The sequence below is a fragment of the Cheilinus undulatus genome, linkage group 3 (assembly GCF_018320785.1).
Source record: "Cheilinus undulatus linkage group 3, ASM1832078v1, whole genome shotgun sequence".
Lineage (NCBI taxonomy): Eukaryota > Metazoa > Chordata > Actinopteri > Labriformes > Labridae > Cheilinus > Cheilinus undulatus.
The window spans coordinates 15,841,939-15,857,811 of record NC_054867.1 but is presented as its reverse complement, the minus strand read 5'-3'; the positions used below and the strand labels follow the sequence as shown (position 1 = coordinate 15,857,811).

Here is a 15,873-nt window from a genome sequence, read left to right as displayed (position 1 = left end):
CCTTTGCAAGTAACATGAATGCATCTGAAAACAGCATTCATATTGAGAAACCCTGTTTATGAAATAAAATGGATAAATACTTGAGTCTCACGGTAAATCACATGACGGTTTTGAGGGCCCTGAACAATGTGGTCTGAGGTCTTTTTCTCTTGTTGTTATAGCCAATGAGGAAAGATCATATTTTACTGTACAAATCCTCAGTAGCTACCCAGTTAAATTTTAAATTAAATCCTTTTTTACTTGTACTTGAGTAGATTAGACCAGTACTTCCTTATAGATAATTAAACTTTAACCAGGGTAACTATACTTTTATTTGAGTATAGTAGGTAGGTGTGCATTTTTTCCACCTCTGGTTGGTTGCTACTGAATAGATGTTTTACAGTGTATTCTCCTGTCATTATTAATATTAAGCTACATACACATATACAGTACATATACAGTAGCCATGGGCCTGTGTAGTGTAATAAATAAACAGATAAGAGACTGACATCTCTTGCACCCCTGCAAATAGAAGTGGCCGCTACATAGTGATAAATGTCAGCAGGAGCAGCAACAGCCTGCTATTCTTGGACCCGAGTGTTTTTCAGTCTCACAGACCAGAGTGAGGAGACAGCCACGCCACGCGGAATAAGGAGCTCTATCATTTACTGCGTCACGAACAATATAGCCTACCTGGATATAGGCCTGTCACGCGCAGCTGGGTGAGTAACCTATGCTTCTTTACATCTGATGGTTTATTATTACGAGAAAATCAAGCTAACGTGGCACATCCACAACTTCTCATTGTTAAAGTGAGCAACATGTAGGGCTACTACTCTTATTAGGTCAAGCACCTGGTAAGTTTTCACTTCCTTCAGAACCTTCAGAATAAAACGACGTTGACCTCTTTGCTTTAAACAGTCTCAGTGGCTAATGTAGGTGAAAAAGAAAGAACCCACAGGGCACGTGGCAAGTGAACGAAGTTTGCAAAACTTTAAAAATAAAGTCATGCTACATTACAAGACCAGCTGCAGCTATCATTTAGGGTCAGTAACAAACTACAGTTATAAGAGGCCTACTGTAAGCTACTTAAGTACCTTTTAAGAATATCGACTTTAATTGAGAACTATACTTTGGGGAAACTTATTACTTTAGCTCCACTGTATTTAAGGACAAATTTTGAACTTTTCCACTACATTTATGGTCAGTGTATTTTCTGGCAGTTCCATTTCCTACTTGAAAGAAGCCTCAGAATTTTGGAGGGCCTCTTGTTATTTAGCTTTTTCATTTTTGACAGGAAATTTAAAAAAAAAAGGAATTTAATAAATTTCGATGACCTACAATTGCTCTTTGAATGTGTTCCATTGAAGGGAGTTTTGGTCCTGAGCCTTGTCATTCTGGTAAAATCTCATCTCACAAGACTCTGCTGCAAAGAAGCTGGATGCTCAAAACCTGTTTCATATTGTACAGTTATGATTACATCTACAGTGGTTGCCTTGATAATTTTTAACAAAAGACAAAGAAAATGGATGATAGTTCAGAGGCAAAGTCTGTATGTATGGAAAAAAAAATACAAAGGTATAAGTATGATGTTAAGAAAAGTCTTGGTCTCCTCTTCTGTCCACTCGTACCATGCCATGTTGTCTCAGAGTGAACTGGTCATGTTCATCTCCACTGCAAGGCTACCACTGACTTGTTCTTAAAAAAATGTTAAGCACCCATCACATGGAAAAGTTGATGCATTGTTGTCAAAAATCAACATCAGTTTTAGTTGTTTCATTTAAACAAAAAATTAAAAAATAGGTTGACATGTGATGTTCTTACCAAAAGATCTTTGAAAAAACAATTTAAAACGGGTTAAATCACAATTTTAGTTAATATGTGCTCGTTTAATTGACAAGTAAAAAGGCAAATGTACCCATCTCTGATGGTGATCATACTTGAATTAAAAAAACAAACAAACAGCAAAGAAATAATGGTCTGCATATATACTTAGGGTGGCTGTAAATATACCTGGGTGGCCCACCTGAGTGTCATATGTGTGGGAGACACTGATATCATTGACCTAGGTTGAATATTTCAGTACACTTTTTTAAAAGCCAGTAATCCAGTACTTAATTAATCATTTTAGTGTGCATTTTTTATTTATAATTATTACCTTTTTTTTAACCAGATAAAACCGATTGAGATCGAGATCTCTTTCACAAGGGTGACCTGGCCAAGAGGTAAGCAGCACACGTCACAAAGTAATACATTTCAGTGACAGAATACAACAATGAATTAAAAAAATGGGTACTTTTTGATAGTGCATAGGTAATTGCAGATAAAGTGCTGAAAATGACTCACAGTAACAAATCTAAAAACACAGGCACTGTTCCATGGTCTCACGATGTCTGTCATTTAAGACAGAACAAAAGGCTCCAAGTGAAATGAGTTGAGACAATTTCAGATTCAATTCAATACAGATGCTCTAAATAAGCTGTATCAGTGGCTGTCATTTCATTTTCTATCTGCTAAGCATGAGCTAAGACTTTATTTGTAAATATCAGTTGATAGAACATAGTTTGAACACTGCACCTTGTATTGATTTTACACAGGATAAAACAGCCCTTCTTCAAGATAGCTTTTGGAACACATAATAGACTTTTATTTTGAAGCATCAGAGCAAAAGTGTACATATACACAAATGTGAGCTACTTAGATTTCTGACACCAAGAAGTTCATTTTTAGGACATTGTATCATAATAACATCATGCTCCTGTAAGATAACTCTTGAAAGAACATGATTATTGGAACTGTCAGCCATTCGTGTTTACAACTGTGTCACCCACGCTGCAGCAGTCTGTGCAAAATCAGAGGGAGAGAGTCCAGTTGCAGCTGGGTTAGTGTCAGAGGCTATTTACGTTGACATGCCATTCATTCAGCTAAAAATAAACCTACACATTCACTGGCTCCTTTGAAATGTCATTGCAAATAGCCTCTTGTAATCAGTTTCTAAAAGTTCAATTTCTCTGCCAAGTAGTGTTTTAGTAAGAAATGTTTAAGAACTCAATGACTGAAATGATCTGAGTGCCTAAATGTTTTTCTCCTGTGTGCTGCTGGGATCTGGGCCCATCTTGTTCAGACTTTTCAGGCCCCAGTAAAGCATGTCCTCTTCATATGCTGCTGCTATATCAGCCCTTCTTTCAGCCAGCTCTTCAGGTCCACCCATCAAATCCAGCCCTCAACCCTCCCCCAAAGCAACAGGGAGTCCTACAAGGCTCCCTCCGCCTGCCCAATGCTCTCCATCTGTGCAGATTCATCCTCAGTCACCTGAGCCGCTGGGATCTTATGACGAGCAGCAGGAGAACCCTGCAGATTACGGCATAGGTACTCAGCATCCCCAACATCAAACTCCAAAACGCTGATGTAGATTGTGTCTTTGATGCAGGCTGTCCATTGTGTTGCAGGCGGTTACTACAATGTAGAGATCGGAGAGATTTTCGTTGACCGTTACCAGGTGGTTAAAAAGTTGGGATGGGGCCACTTCTCTACTGTATGGCTCTGCTGGGACATGGTGTAAGTAAAGGTTTGATCCACTTACTGATCATATAACATAATAACATAATGTAGTGGTAATGTGATAGACGTAAGCACAGCTAACTACCATAATTGTCTGCATGCAGGAAGGGGCATTTTGTGGCTCTGAAGGTGGTGAAGAGTGCTCAAACATTCACAGAGACGGCACTGGATGAGATCAAACTTCTGAAATGTGTCAGTGTGACCACATTGTGTTTTTAAAGACGTATACTCAGCAGTTTTTAGTCAACGACTGACTGGAGTGTTGTTAATGTTTGTGGCACTAACAACACAGAGAAACCTCTGTTAACACAGCTGTGGCTGTGGAGAGAGAAGTTTATGAGTAAGTGGGGCACATAATGGGGGCATAAATGCTATTTCTTATGTCTTGATTAAAATCTCCAACAGGTAAGTGTGTGATGGGAGAAGATAGTGTTAGAGTTTGAAACGGAATGGTGGCAAATATTGGCTTCAGTTATTCTCACAAAATTAAACACAAAGTCATTTGATTGCACTTTTACAGATATATGAAAGACAGATGAATATATACTGATTGTTTCATGTGTTTTCCACTTGATACCCATCAGGTAAGGGACAGTGACCCCAAAGATACGAAGCGAGAGAGAATCGTTCATCTTATTGATGACTTTCGGATCACTGGAGTAAATGGAGAGCGTATCCTTAACCAAGACTGTTCATAAGTATTTGGACAGTGACACACTTTTTAATATTTTGCTTCTATTTACTAATGTAATTGGTTTGAATCAATTAAACTGTGACAGAAGTTTAGAATTTCAGCTTTATTTTAAGGGGTTTCACAAAAAAATAGAATGTACCATTTGGGAATTGCAGCCATTTTATTCAGAGTGCCTCCATTATCAGGAGCTCAAAAGTATTTGGACAACTAATTGAAAAGCAGTTTCATGGCCAGGTGTGGTTTGTTCCCTAGACAAGCGGATCTCAACTGGTCCAGCCTCAGGGCCCACCAGTCTGCCTTACAACAAATTGCGACCAAGTTTCCAAAACATTTTCAACAATGCATTTTTAGTTTATGGAATGTGTTGCAGTTTGGAGCATGATTGGCCCAAAATGCATGATATGAAAAAGAGAAGGGACAAAACTGACAAGTTTAATACCCTCTTCCCCATCATTAAATTTTCAACAATTCTCCAGAGATCTTAAGAATTTACTTCGTTATCATGGGAAAAGTAGCTTTTCCATTGCAGGAAAAGAGCTAAATTAGTTGAAATATTGATCAAACATTTAAATTTACCCAATTTCACAGTAAAACAGGGTAAAATAAAAGGTATTGATGCATGTTCACTGAGGACTTAAGGACTTTTGGGTCCTGACCCACAACTTGAGAACCACTTCCCTAGACAAATGAAGCCGATAAAATGTCTGGAGAGGATTTTCAGTGTTAAATTGGCATTTGTTTGGCCACAGCTATCAATATAAAGTCCAAAAAGGTATCAATGCAATACATACATTTTTTACCCTTTACTGATTTTATAAATCAGTGATCACCAACATAATTTTTTGTCAATAAAATATACAAAAAACCTCTTCAATGTCAAAGTGAAAACAGATTTCTACAAAGTAATGTCAAGTGAATAAAAATATGTAAAGTAAAATAAGTGACTGTATAAATATTCACCTCCTTCTATCTGGATACTGCAATTTTACATCATTTTTCTTTCTTTTGACCTCTGTCAGGTTGCAAGGGGATCAGGTTTGAGCAGCTCTTTTCAAGTCCAGCCACAAAATCTCTGTTGGATTGAGGTCTGGGCTTTGACTCGGCCACTTCAGAACATTCACCTTATTGTCTTCTCCCAAGACATACAGTACTCTGCAGAAGTTATAGGCATGTTTGAGCCAAAATTTGAGGCTGAAGTAAGGCATGTAATGGCGAGTACGCTCCCCTGAGGGCCCCTGAGGGCCCCATCGGGCGGAAAGGAGGATTGACACAACCCAGGTCATGCTCTGGATGTCTTTGTACATTACCAAAGGCATGGGAAAATAATCTGATGAAAACCAAACAAAAACCACAGTTTTAGGGCGGAGTTATGGGTAGATGTGGCACGTAAACATAGCCTAGGGTACTGTTAGGGCAGGTAGGAGGGTTGCAACAACCCCCTGGTTGTCATGTGTATGTTCTAAGCACCTGAAAACTGTTGGTGTTGCTGGGTGTATTACCGGGTGTGCAAAGGCCTGGACAAAAGAAATGCTGTTAAGCTCGACCTTGGCTGCTGAGCGACACACGTACATGTCAAATGTGCCGACACTGACTCTGGCCGCCCTCCTTCTTCTCTCCAGCCCGGGGTTGTGAAACATCAGGACCTGTGAAGAACCGTTAGCGCTCTACATGCCTAAAACTTCTGCACAGTACTGTAGGTCTTTGCAGACTGAAGATTGTCCTTCAGGATTTTCCTATATTTTGCCACATTTATTTTATACTCTACCTTAACACGCCTTCCAGCACTGGCTGCTGAAAAGCATCCCAACTGCATGATGCTGCCACCACTGTGCCTAACAGTGGGGATGGTGTGTTTGTGGTGATGTGCAGTGTTTGGTGTCCACCAAACATACTGTCTTGTCTGATGGCCAAAAAGCACCATTTTGGTCTCATCAGACCAAATAACTTTCTTTCACTTGACTGCGGAGTCTCCCACATGCCTTTCAGTGAACTCTGGTTGAAAGTTAATATGAATTTTCTTCAACAGTGGTTGTGTTTTTGCCACTCTCCCATAAAGCTTTGACTGGTGAGGTAACCAGGCAACAATTGTTTGCAGAGTCTCTCCCATCTCTGCTGCTGAAGCTTGTAACTTCTTCAGAGCAGTCATAGGCATTTTGGCAGCCTCTCCCACTCGTATCCTTCTTGCATAGCCACTCAGTTTGCAAGGACAGTTCTGGATTTAACTGAACTCCGGGGTTGTTCAGTTCCTTGGAAATGTTTTGTGTCTATCCCTAACTCGTCAATAATCTTCTTTATGATTTGCCTGGCATGTTTTTTTTGTCCTCATGGTGTAATAGTAACCAGGAATATTGATTAACCATTTTATTTATTGTGAGACTACTAGACCAGTTGACTGGATCTCTGTTGAATAAGGCCAGTCACTTTAAAGGGTGTGAATGTATGTGCCGTCACTTATTTTGAATTACATATTTTTTTGTTTAATTGACATTACTCTGTTGAAATCTGTTTTCACTTTAACATTGAAGAGTTGTTTGTAAATGTTTTGTTAAAAAAGACCAATTGCAGTGATTAACAAATTTATTAGACCATCTGTCATATTTGTCTCAGAGACCATCCAGCATCATGAAGTGCTTTAATGCAGACTTTCATTTTCAGTGAGCTCTCCACATTTTACCATTTTGAACAAGAATGAGGAATTTCAAACTGAATTCACCTTTTTTACACCCAAATTTGAGCCGACTCACTGGGCTTCTCTGAGAAGTCAGAATGAATCAAGCATAACACTCAACTATTAAAACTAACTTTTCTGTTCAGGAATGCAAGTCAATAACTATAATTTGACATATTAACCAAGAAATAATAATGTGCTTTACTATTTTTTCAGTTTTTTTGTAAATCAGTAAATTTGAAAATTCGTGGATAACAATAATAATTATATTTTAGCATTAAAAATATCATTTGGGTTAAAGAGCTTCTAAATATTGGCGTATTAACCATTGCAGAAACATAAAAAATGATTTTGGTTATGCCAGTACTGTTAATATAGGGCAGCTGTGGCATAAACCTTATTTTGGGTGCTGGTCTAATAAATTTGTTAAGCACTGTATATTGACCATGATTGATTTCTAAAACCAATAAAAGGGTAAATCATCCAAGAGGAGGAATTCTTTTTATAAGCACTGTAACTGCTAGAGCTTTTACAGATTAGATTTTTCCATCACGCAGTTTCCTTAATTCTAATTACAAACACTTATCTCCATAGCAACGCCTTGTGATCACAGTAAAAGGATGAGAGATTATGTCTTTGCCGCCTTTAAACACACCAGATCCTCTCACACATTAAGATGTCAAACTGTCAAACCAGATCCTTAATTGTTCCCCAGATGTCTGCATGGTTTTGGAGGTTCTTGGCCACCAGCTACTGAGGTGGATCGTCAAATCCAACTACTGTGGCCTCCCCCTGCCCTGTGTTAAGAGCATCCTCAGACAGGTGCTTGTGTGAGCCTCTTTTGAAATCATCCTCCTGTTCTCTCACCACTCGCTGAGCTTCTATTCTGAACAAACTGTGTTGGTAATGACTTGGTGCGAGGTGCCAATCACTGTGTTTTTTTTATTTCTTATCACAGGTTCTGCAGGGTTTAGATTACTTGCATGCCAAATGCAAGATTATTCACACAGACATCAAACCAGAAAACATCCTGTTAAGAGTGGACGAGGCTTATGTTCAGAAACTCGCCGCCAATACCAAGCTGTGGCAGCTGCCAGAATCTCCTGCATACACCAGCTCTGCAAGTGAGTGATGCTGTTTTTAAGATGACCCTGCATGTTAGGACATGCTGACCTTAATAGATTAACATTAGCCTCTTTAATTATAATGTTGCTTTTCTGATATTTTCACAAAATGTAAATCTTTTCTATTGCTGTTTTCACGTCTTGCCAGTGAATGGAAGCTCCAGAGAAAAACAGGTGTGCAAAAAGGAACTGCATTTTTCTGTGCATTATTATCCCAGTCAGTTTCTTTTGTTTTAGATTTTGTAATCTTTGGATTATGACCTGTTTTTTATGGCTTTCTAAGAGTTTATCCAACCTGTTTGGAAAGCTGACTGGGGTTTTCCACAGTCTGGGGGAGTGGGTAAGATTGATGATGTGATTTGTTTTTGCACTTTAGCTTTAAAATGCATCTTGATAACATTCACCTTTTGGTTCTTATAAAGCATGCATACCTAAGTATTTACACTTGTCAGTGTCAGGCATTTAACATGAGACTGAGGAGAAATTGACTAACTGTCAAGTTTTGATGGTGTTAGCTTCTTAACTAACTTTCATAAATGAAACTTGTTTGTGTAGATATGTCATGTAGCTTTATCGTGAAAGGCTATATTGAGATCTGATCTGTGACTTCAGATTGCTCTAGTGTTTTTCTAGGAGCTTTAGGGGTTCAGTGGGTATTAGCAGTCAGCAATGCTTATTCAGTTTCTCATTGTGTACCTTTTGCAGGTTAATGTTGGTGATGGGAATAGTAGCCCTGTGGTAGTTGTGCTTGGGTAGGTAGATGAGGGAGGTAGAGCATCAGCCTAGTTGGGGGTCAGTGCTAGCCCCAGTCAGGTTACCTCACCCTATGCTGTAAAACCCATCAAGTTGAAAAAAAAAAGCTAAAAATATTTGTTGAAACTGATTACATCACAATGTTTAAGTACTGTAAATACATTTTTGAGTAGACTCAACTTAAAATTTAAAACCTACACTTTAATCCCTGATGAGTTAATAGAACTCAAAATACTAGAGGCAACCAATTACATTACATTTTAATGTAATACTGAAATAGACATTATTTGTTTACTAGCAGGTACCTAGTCATTTTCAGTTACATCAGCTCATTTTACTTGTGAATTTATGTTAGTTTAGCTTAACTTTTTAAGTTAAACTACACTGTGGAAACTTCCATACTTTTAAAAATTCTGTTTTAAGACAACTCAAAACAACATGTATTTATTGTAAAGCTACATGCTCTTCATCCTCTGCAATTTTCACCAATTTTACATACTTTTCCTTGAACATTCATGCCTCTCAAGGAAGGTCAATTTAAGTGACAATAACTGAAAATACACACCAGGAAGTCCTTTTCCGTTATGTTCATTATAGCATCCATTGTATATTGTGATTGCTCCCCATAGGCGGGGCTTCTCCTTGGTCAGTAACTTCACTCATGGTGCGACAGTGTCTTAATGCCAAAGACATTCTTGAAAAACTCTGCAGATTAATAAGACACCCAAATAATCCTGGTGTGCCTTATCTAGGCTCATAGTTCTACATTAAAGGAACAGCTCTCAATTTCAAGTTGAAATAGCCCACAAAAGTACAAAACTGGATTCTTTTGTGCAAAATATTATCTTACTTCAAAGAACACGAAAATACACATTTCAGGGTTTTCGAAGGTAAAAGGCAGCCCCTGTAACTCAAAATGCACAAAAAATGCTAAGCATCGTCACAATTTATCAGTAATGTGGTAACACGTAGGTTTCCAATCAACCCACTTTATTTATGTAGCACATTGTGTACCAAAGTGCTGAACAGTGGCTAAAAAGCAGAAATGAAAACATTATTGAACACAAAGAAATAGAAAAGCAAAAAGAATGCCAGAGTATCTAGAAACAGAAAATATAACCAATTACAGTTATAGAAATACAGGGATTAAGAAAATAAAAAGGCAAACAAAGGTTAAGGCTACACAACTCTCACAATGTATTATAAGCCAAAGAGTAAAAATAAGACCTTAAGACACAATGTAAACGTCTGTAAGTTGTGGGACATTTTGATTTCAAGAAGTGGTTCCTTCCACAGTTTAGGAGCCACTGAAGCAGGGGTTTTTAACCTGGTTTAAGGGACAACAAGGTGAAGCTGATCAGCAGACCTCAGTGATGTGAGGGGGTGTAATTATTCAGGAGGTTGACTGGGATTTTCCTGAAAAACTCTTCATGCTAACGGCAGAGGGAGGCACAAAAACACTACTGGTGAGGGAATGCATGGCCAATGCTGAGAATGCCTGTATGCATTAAATGAATTTGTTGAATAAGGTTGATTATGTGCTGCTCCTTTATTGTAAATGTGAATGTTCTGATTTTATGTTTGCCGAGAGTCATGGGTGAGATAGAGAGGCTTTAGCTTGCATGATAATGTCTACAACTTCTATTTCCTTTATTTTACTCAATTTTGCTGTGATAAGTAAATTTTGATTGAGTAAAAAACTGCTTTTCTCATAATGTGTTATATTTTCTGGGAAACCATTTCACTCAACATTGTCATGAAATGGCTTTTGTTTTCTCAAAAGCCAAAAATCTTTTGGGCTTGTCAAAATACTTTTTCTGCTCAGTGTTGTGATCAATAAATGCAATAAACAAATAATAGAATCACTGCAGGTAAACTGAATAAAATCAACCTTTCTTATTTTACCTCAAAGAGCATATACTACAGTATAGAGAATAATTTGAACATCGTTCTACATAATAACATTTTCTGTATTTTTAAAGGTAAATCTAAATCAGGAACCCTTCTTTTTGCTTTTTATCCTCTTTTGAAAATGAATAGTACTAACATAAACATGTTCTCATCATCATATTCCTCCCACAGCCATATAGTTTGAATAAAAAAAACTAAATATCAGATAGTTTCCGTATGTTTTTAGGCAGAAGATAAGAACATTATTGATTTTCATTATAGTATATTCTTGTTTTGGCTGCAACTGATTTTTTTTAAGCTGGAACCTCATCATTTTTGCCTGAATGGTGAATAGATTTGTTGTTGGTGTTTTTTTTTTTTTCTTTTTTAAATCTATCAGTCTAAAAACTACCCCTGGACCCTCCTAAGTTTGGACTTAACCCTGGATGTCGAGCACTTCTTGCTCCACCCCTGCTTTCATCATTTAATGATCACTTCTCAGATACTCAAGGCTCACTTTTTCTTGTTTCCCACAAATGATTGCACCTCTGCAGTCCAGTAAAATATCCAGCAGCCCTATCAAGCGACTGACGAGGAAAGACAGGAGTCGACGAGGGCAGAAGAGTGCTGCTGACAGCCATCATAAAGACAAACTTCAAGTGTCGTTCTCTGATGACTCTGCTCCCTCTACCACCCCAAACTCAAAGCGTCACTCTAAGCTCACGGCCCTCACTAACCTTGCATTCAGGAGGCACACTCTGCTGTTTGAAGACGGACAGGACTGGGCTCCACACAGCCACCGAGACTCCATCTGCTCGTGGCCTGACCTCAACACAGATGGTCCTATTACTGGTTCCAGATCAGTGTTACTACATCAGACTTCAGACCAAGAACTACCTAAACCTTCACCATCCTCTCCTCGTGGTTAGTTTCACAGTTTAGTCCGGCAAAGCTCTGTAACATTGCTATGATGTGAAAATTAGCTAACTTTTACTCATTATTAAGCTGTATAGATTTCCTACTATGTGCAGAAATAATATTACAGTCTGACTTTATTTTATGTGTTTTAGGGGGCACTGACTCTGGTGGACTTTTGGACCTGCTAAAGCCTCAAAATGCCGATAAAATTCTCATCAAGATTGCTGACCTTGGCAATGCCTGCTGGGTGGTGAGTCATTCTTAAGTATAAATCAAAACCTGTTTTTCCTATAAAATAAAAATCTGCTACGTCCATTTCCAGAGTTCCCATATCTAATTTCCACTAAGAAAAGTTTTTGTACTCTAAATTTAGTCTTGTCCATGTCAGTGCTACCAGGGGTGGTACTTCTGCTTCTTATTTTATTTGGTGAGATATAAACTGTCAGGGAAAGAGAGTGATGTAATTTGCCTTGTTGACAGTTTGCTCCAGTCTGTTTGCTTTTGGATGGATTTTCAAAAGAGTATTTGTATTCACTCAGTAACTTTGTTCATCAGCTGACATTTCTGATAGCACCAAGAGCTTTGCTGTAGTAAGATGTCTTTAAAACTTCCAAACAGAATATAACAGGTATAATGATCTCCAGACTTCCTAACAGTCCCTGATCTGTTTCTATATGAAATCTGATCATTTTTCAAAATGCATGAAATTAAATATTATTTCCATCAAATCCATTTAAACTTTATGCTGTCTTTACATAGAAACAGGCAATAATGTAATAATGTTTATTAAGATATTGGAACTGCTCTTTACTGTAAAAATAGCAGCAACAACTGTAGACAACCAAGACCAGCACAGAGCTACTGCAGCAGCAGAATAATAAAAGTCTAATACTGTATAAAAAAGTAAATATGGAGATATAAATAGCTACAATGATTAAAAAAACTTCTCAAATAAGTAAAAAAAAAACCAATAATCCACTAAACAGGATATATCCAGGGACTATTGCAACAGGAAACGTTAAGTTTTCAGACAAAAAATTGAAAAATAAAAGCAAGCTGCTACTTAAAAACACTATTTCCTGAACAGGGCTTTTATGATTAAAGCGCTTGAGGAAAACAATAGCTGTGGACTTTTATTGTGAAGGATTTTTCAGAAGTACCATGTTTATCACTGATAAACTGAACTTAGTTTTAGCATCATGTTTACAGTCAGCCTCGCTGTTACTGCTGCTTTTCTGACCTCACTAAATGCCACAGACCACTTCTTGAATCATCATAGTCTTAAAACGAGTGAGTCATGAGTTAATACACCTTTAAATAGTTGTTTATGCTATTGTAATATGAGCTGCTGCAGCTCATACTAAAGCCAAAGACAGGCTGATGGAGTAGACTCGTTCATGTTGCTTTATGTAAAGTGTGTGGGAGAACACACCTTTTACCTCATTTCTGCTTCACATTAATCGCACGGACACAAACAGGTGATGTTTAGGTTGTTATCTGACTGTTCTTTAGTGTTGGATTGAAATATGATGACTCAGACTGAGCTGCTGTCTGTCACGAAGCACTCTGCTTTACTAGTAGCTTATGCCTTGTTTATGCAAAAATGTCAGAATTTGGATCGGTGACCTGGATTGGCACAGTCAGCCCAATTCCGACATAAAAAATAAAGTTAATATTTGAACCCACAACAGATCTGGCCATTCTCTACTTACTGGTAGATACAAAGACAACAAACTTTTGTTGTGAGCTGAACTATATTTTTATAATATATTATTATTATGTATATACTATTTTATAATATTTTTTTCAGCACTAAAAAGATATTACATTGGTTTGGACTTGTTATCTGGGAACATTTTATCTTAGAACAAGGGCTGAACATGGCCAGTTTTAAGCTACTTTTAGTAAGTATTTTTAGTAACATTCCCTTGCTAGTTCTGTAAATTTTGTGCATGTTCTCTTGTTTAGTGATGACGAAGCACAACTAAGATATGACGTTATAAATGTTCATGGCAAGAGAAAATGGTGATTTTTTTTTTTTTTTTGGCTTGCCAAGTCCATCTGTAAATGGACACAGATTTTTCCACAGTATTAAATGAACCTTCTGAGGCATTTCTGACAGAAAAATGATGTCAATACCAACGACTGGTTTGAAACTGTAGCTTGTGTGATAAAGCATGGGAATTTTCTTCCAGCTGATACCGATAATTCTATCTTCAAGTTAAAATCTGCCAATACCAACATAGTACTGATAATATCGTGCACACCCAGTATGTGGAGTTCATGTATCCCAGAGTTGTGGAAAAGTCGTAGAGATGTCAAATTAATGCTGACTGGACTAGTTCCCTAAAAGATAATGTTCGACTACTTTAAGAGAATGTGGAAGTCTGTGCAAGTTTTAGATTGGTTGGGGGATTGCTAATGCTTTAGTGGCTTTAAAGGAAAGAGCAGGATATGCAAAGACAGAGCCCTGTTTAGGGATACAACATGCTCCGTTTGAGGCAGACAATGAGGCTCTGCTAATGTGCTCAGAGCTAAGTTGGACTACAAAGTAATATCAATTAAATAAGTATAAATAAATCATTAGCTTTGCAAGTTAGACAACCGAAACCTTGTTATTGTAAATGTGTTTTGTTTAGCCTCCTTTTTTCTTGGCAACATTTTAGAATTAAATACATTCATAGTTGTAATATTAATTTAAATCTTGTGGTATTTTTGGCATAGTTGATTGTTACAACAAAGGATTTTTCTTTGTATTAACAGAATTTTCAGAACACATTTGATACTTTTTGTGTGGTTTCATTCATAGTAATGAATTCAGGATATGAACTAATGTAATAATAGAGTCTTATTTCTGGTCTTCAGCATAAACACTTCACTGAGGACATCCAGACGTGTCAGTATCGCTCTGTGGAGGTTCTGATCGGCGCTGATTACAGCACACCGGCTGACATCTGGAGCACGGCTTGCATGGTGAGCAGAGAAATATAATATCTTCCTTTCTCCTCTCCAAATGTGCTTTATGAAGTTCACCCTCATGTTTTGTTCCTTTTCTGTAGGCTTTTGAGCTCGCCACAGGGGACTATCTTTTTGACCCCCAATCAGGAGCAACATTTACTCGCGAGGAAGGTTTGTGTTGTTGATTACAGACTGTTATGTTGTTCCCTGAACTAAATCTGCTCACAAATACTACCTGCTCTTGTTCTCTCAGATCACATTGCACACATCATTGAGCTGTTAGGACCCCTCCCATCTCAGTTTGCTCTGTCAGGGAGAAATTCCAAAAAATACTTCAACCGTAAAGGTAAAGTGGATGTTTTTTAATAAACATAGGCTGTTTTTTGTTGTTACATTCAAGTTTCTGTTGTCACTTTGTTTTGATGTATTTTAGATCTATGAGTGTGTAAATGTTCTTGTTACACCTTCAGGACAACTGCGACACATCACCAAGCTGAAGCCGTGGAGCTTATTTGAGATTCTGCTGGATAAGTACGAGTGGCCACGTGAGGAGGCCCTACAGTTCAGCTCGTTCCTCCTGACCATGCTGGAGCTGCTGCCAGAGCAGAGAGCCACGGCTGCTCAGTGTCTCAGACACCCCTGGATCACCTCCTAGAAACACCACTCCTGTGCTGTTCAAAGCCCGGTGGACTAGCTCTCTTCTGGAGCAGGCTCTGACACATGACAAGTGATGTGGGACTCGGACAGCTGTGGGATATGCAGGAGAAAAAGTGTCAGATGCTGGCATCATGAGCCCATCATTTACCCTACAGAGAACTCTTTTTTTGTTCTTTTAGTATTTTGATAGTCATCATGTCTGATTCTGGCACAGCAATGTCAAAAATAAGTTTAGTTTTATTTGAAAACCACCTCATCACATGATCACGGAGTTGTTGAATACTAATAAATGGACCCAAGATTGATTTTGCTGTCATTTTTAAAGAAAAATATGCAAATGTTTTATCAGTGTTTATTTTGTTAACAAAAAATGGGGCAAGAGAGCAGGAGGAATGACTGTAAGTTTGTGTCTATGTTCCTGTGACAGAGGGAGCGGGGGCTCATTGGTAGGCTGATGCTGTAAGTAGCGTACATACTCTTGATACAGTGCATTCAGAAAGATCCCCTTCACTTTTTCAGCTTTATTATGTTGCAGTCTCATGCTACAATAATCTCTCATTTACACTCAGTACCCCATCATGACAAAGTGAAAACAGAATTTTAGATTTTTTTGCAAATGTATTCAAAAAACCCCCCGAAATATCTTTTCTGCAGTACTTAGATGAAGCACC

General features: G+C 38.0%; 1 protein-coding gene across 1 annotated transcript; it reads left to right on the top strand.

The window, feature by feature from the left end:
• Positions 1-611: 611 nt before the first annotated feature.
• On the top strand, positions 612-15,507 carry LOC121507364 (SRSF protein kinase 2-like). The gene is made up of 16 exons (XM_041783661.1): positions 612-701; positions 2,153-2,204; positions 3,104-3,348; positions 3,429-3,537; positions 3,645-3,732; positions 4,125-4,212; positions 7,618-7,724; positions 7,861-8,026; positions 8,175-8,200; positions 8,310-8,366; positions 11,224-11,593; positions 11,740-11,837; positions 14,453-14,560; positions 14,647-14,716; positions 14,799-14,891; positions 15,016-15,507. Exons 3-16 carry the CDS (start codon positions 3,126-3,128, stop codon positions 15,198-15,200), a joined length of 1,788 nt encoding a protein of 595 aa, XP_041639595.1. The 5' UTR covers positions 612-701; positions 2,153-2,204; positions 3,104-3,125; the 3' UTR covers positions 15,201-15,507.
• Positions 15,508-15,873: the final 366 nt, after the last annotated feature.

What these genes read in the sequence shown, in the direction of transcription:
- LOC121507364 (XM_041783661.1), top strand. Translation starts at nt 3,126, where the DNA reads ATGTCCTCTTCATATGCTGCTGCTATATCAGCCCTTCTTTCAGCCAGC. An exon ending in TCCACAGTCTGGGGGAGTGG is followed by an intron (nt 8,367 to 11,223) that starts GTAAGATTGATG and finishes GCACCTCTGCAG; the next exon opens with TCCAGTAAAATATCCAGCAG. An exon ending in TTCACCATCCTCTCCTCGTG is followed by an intron (nt 11,594 to 11,739) that starts GTTAGTTTCACA and finishes TATGTGTTTTAG; the next exon opens with GGGGCACTGACTCTGGTGGA.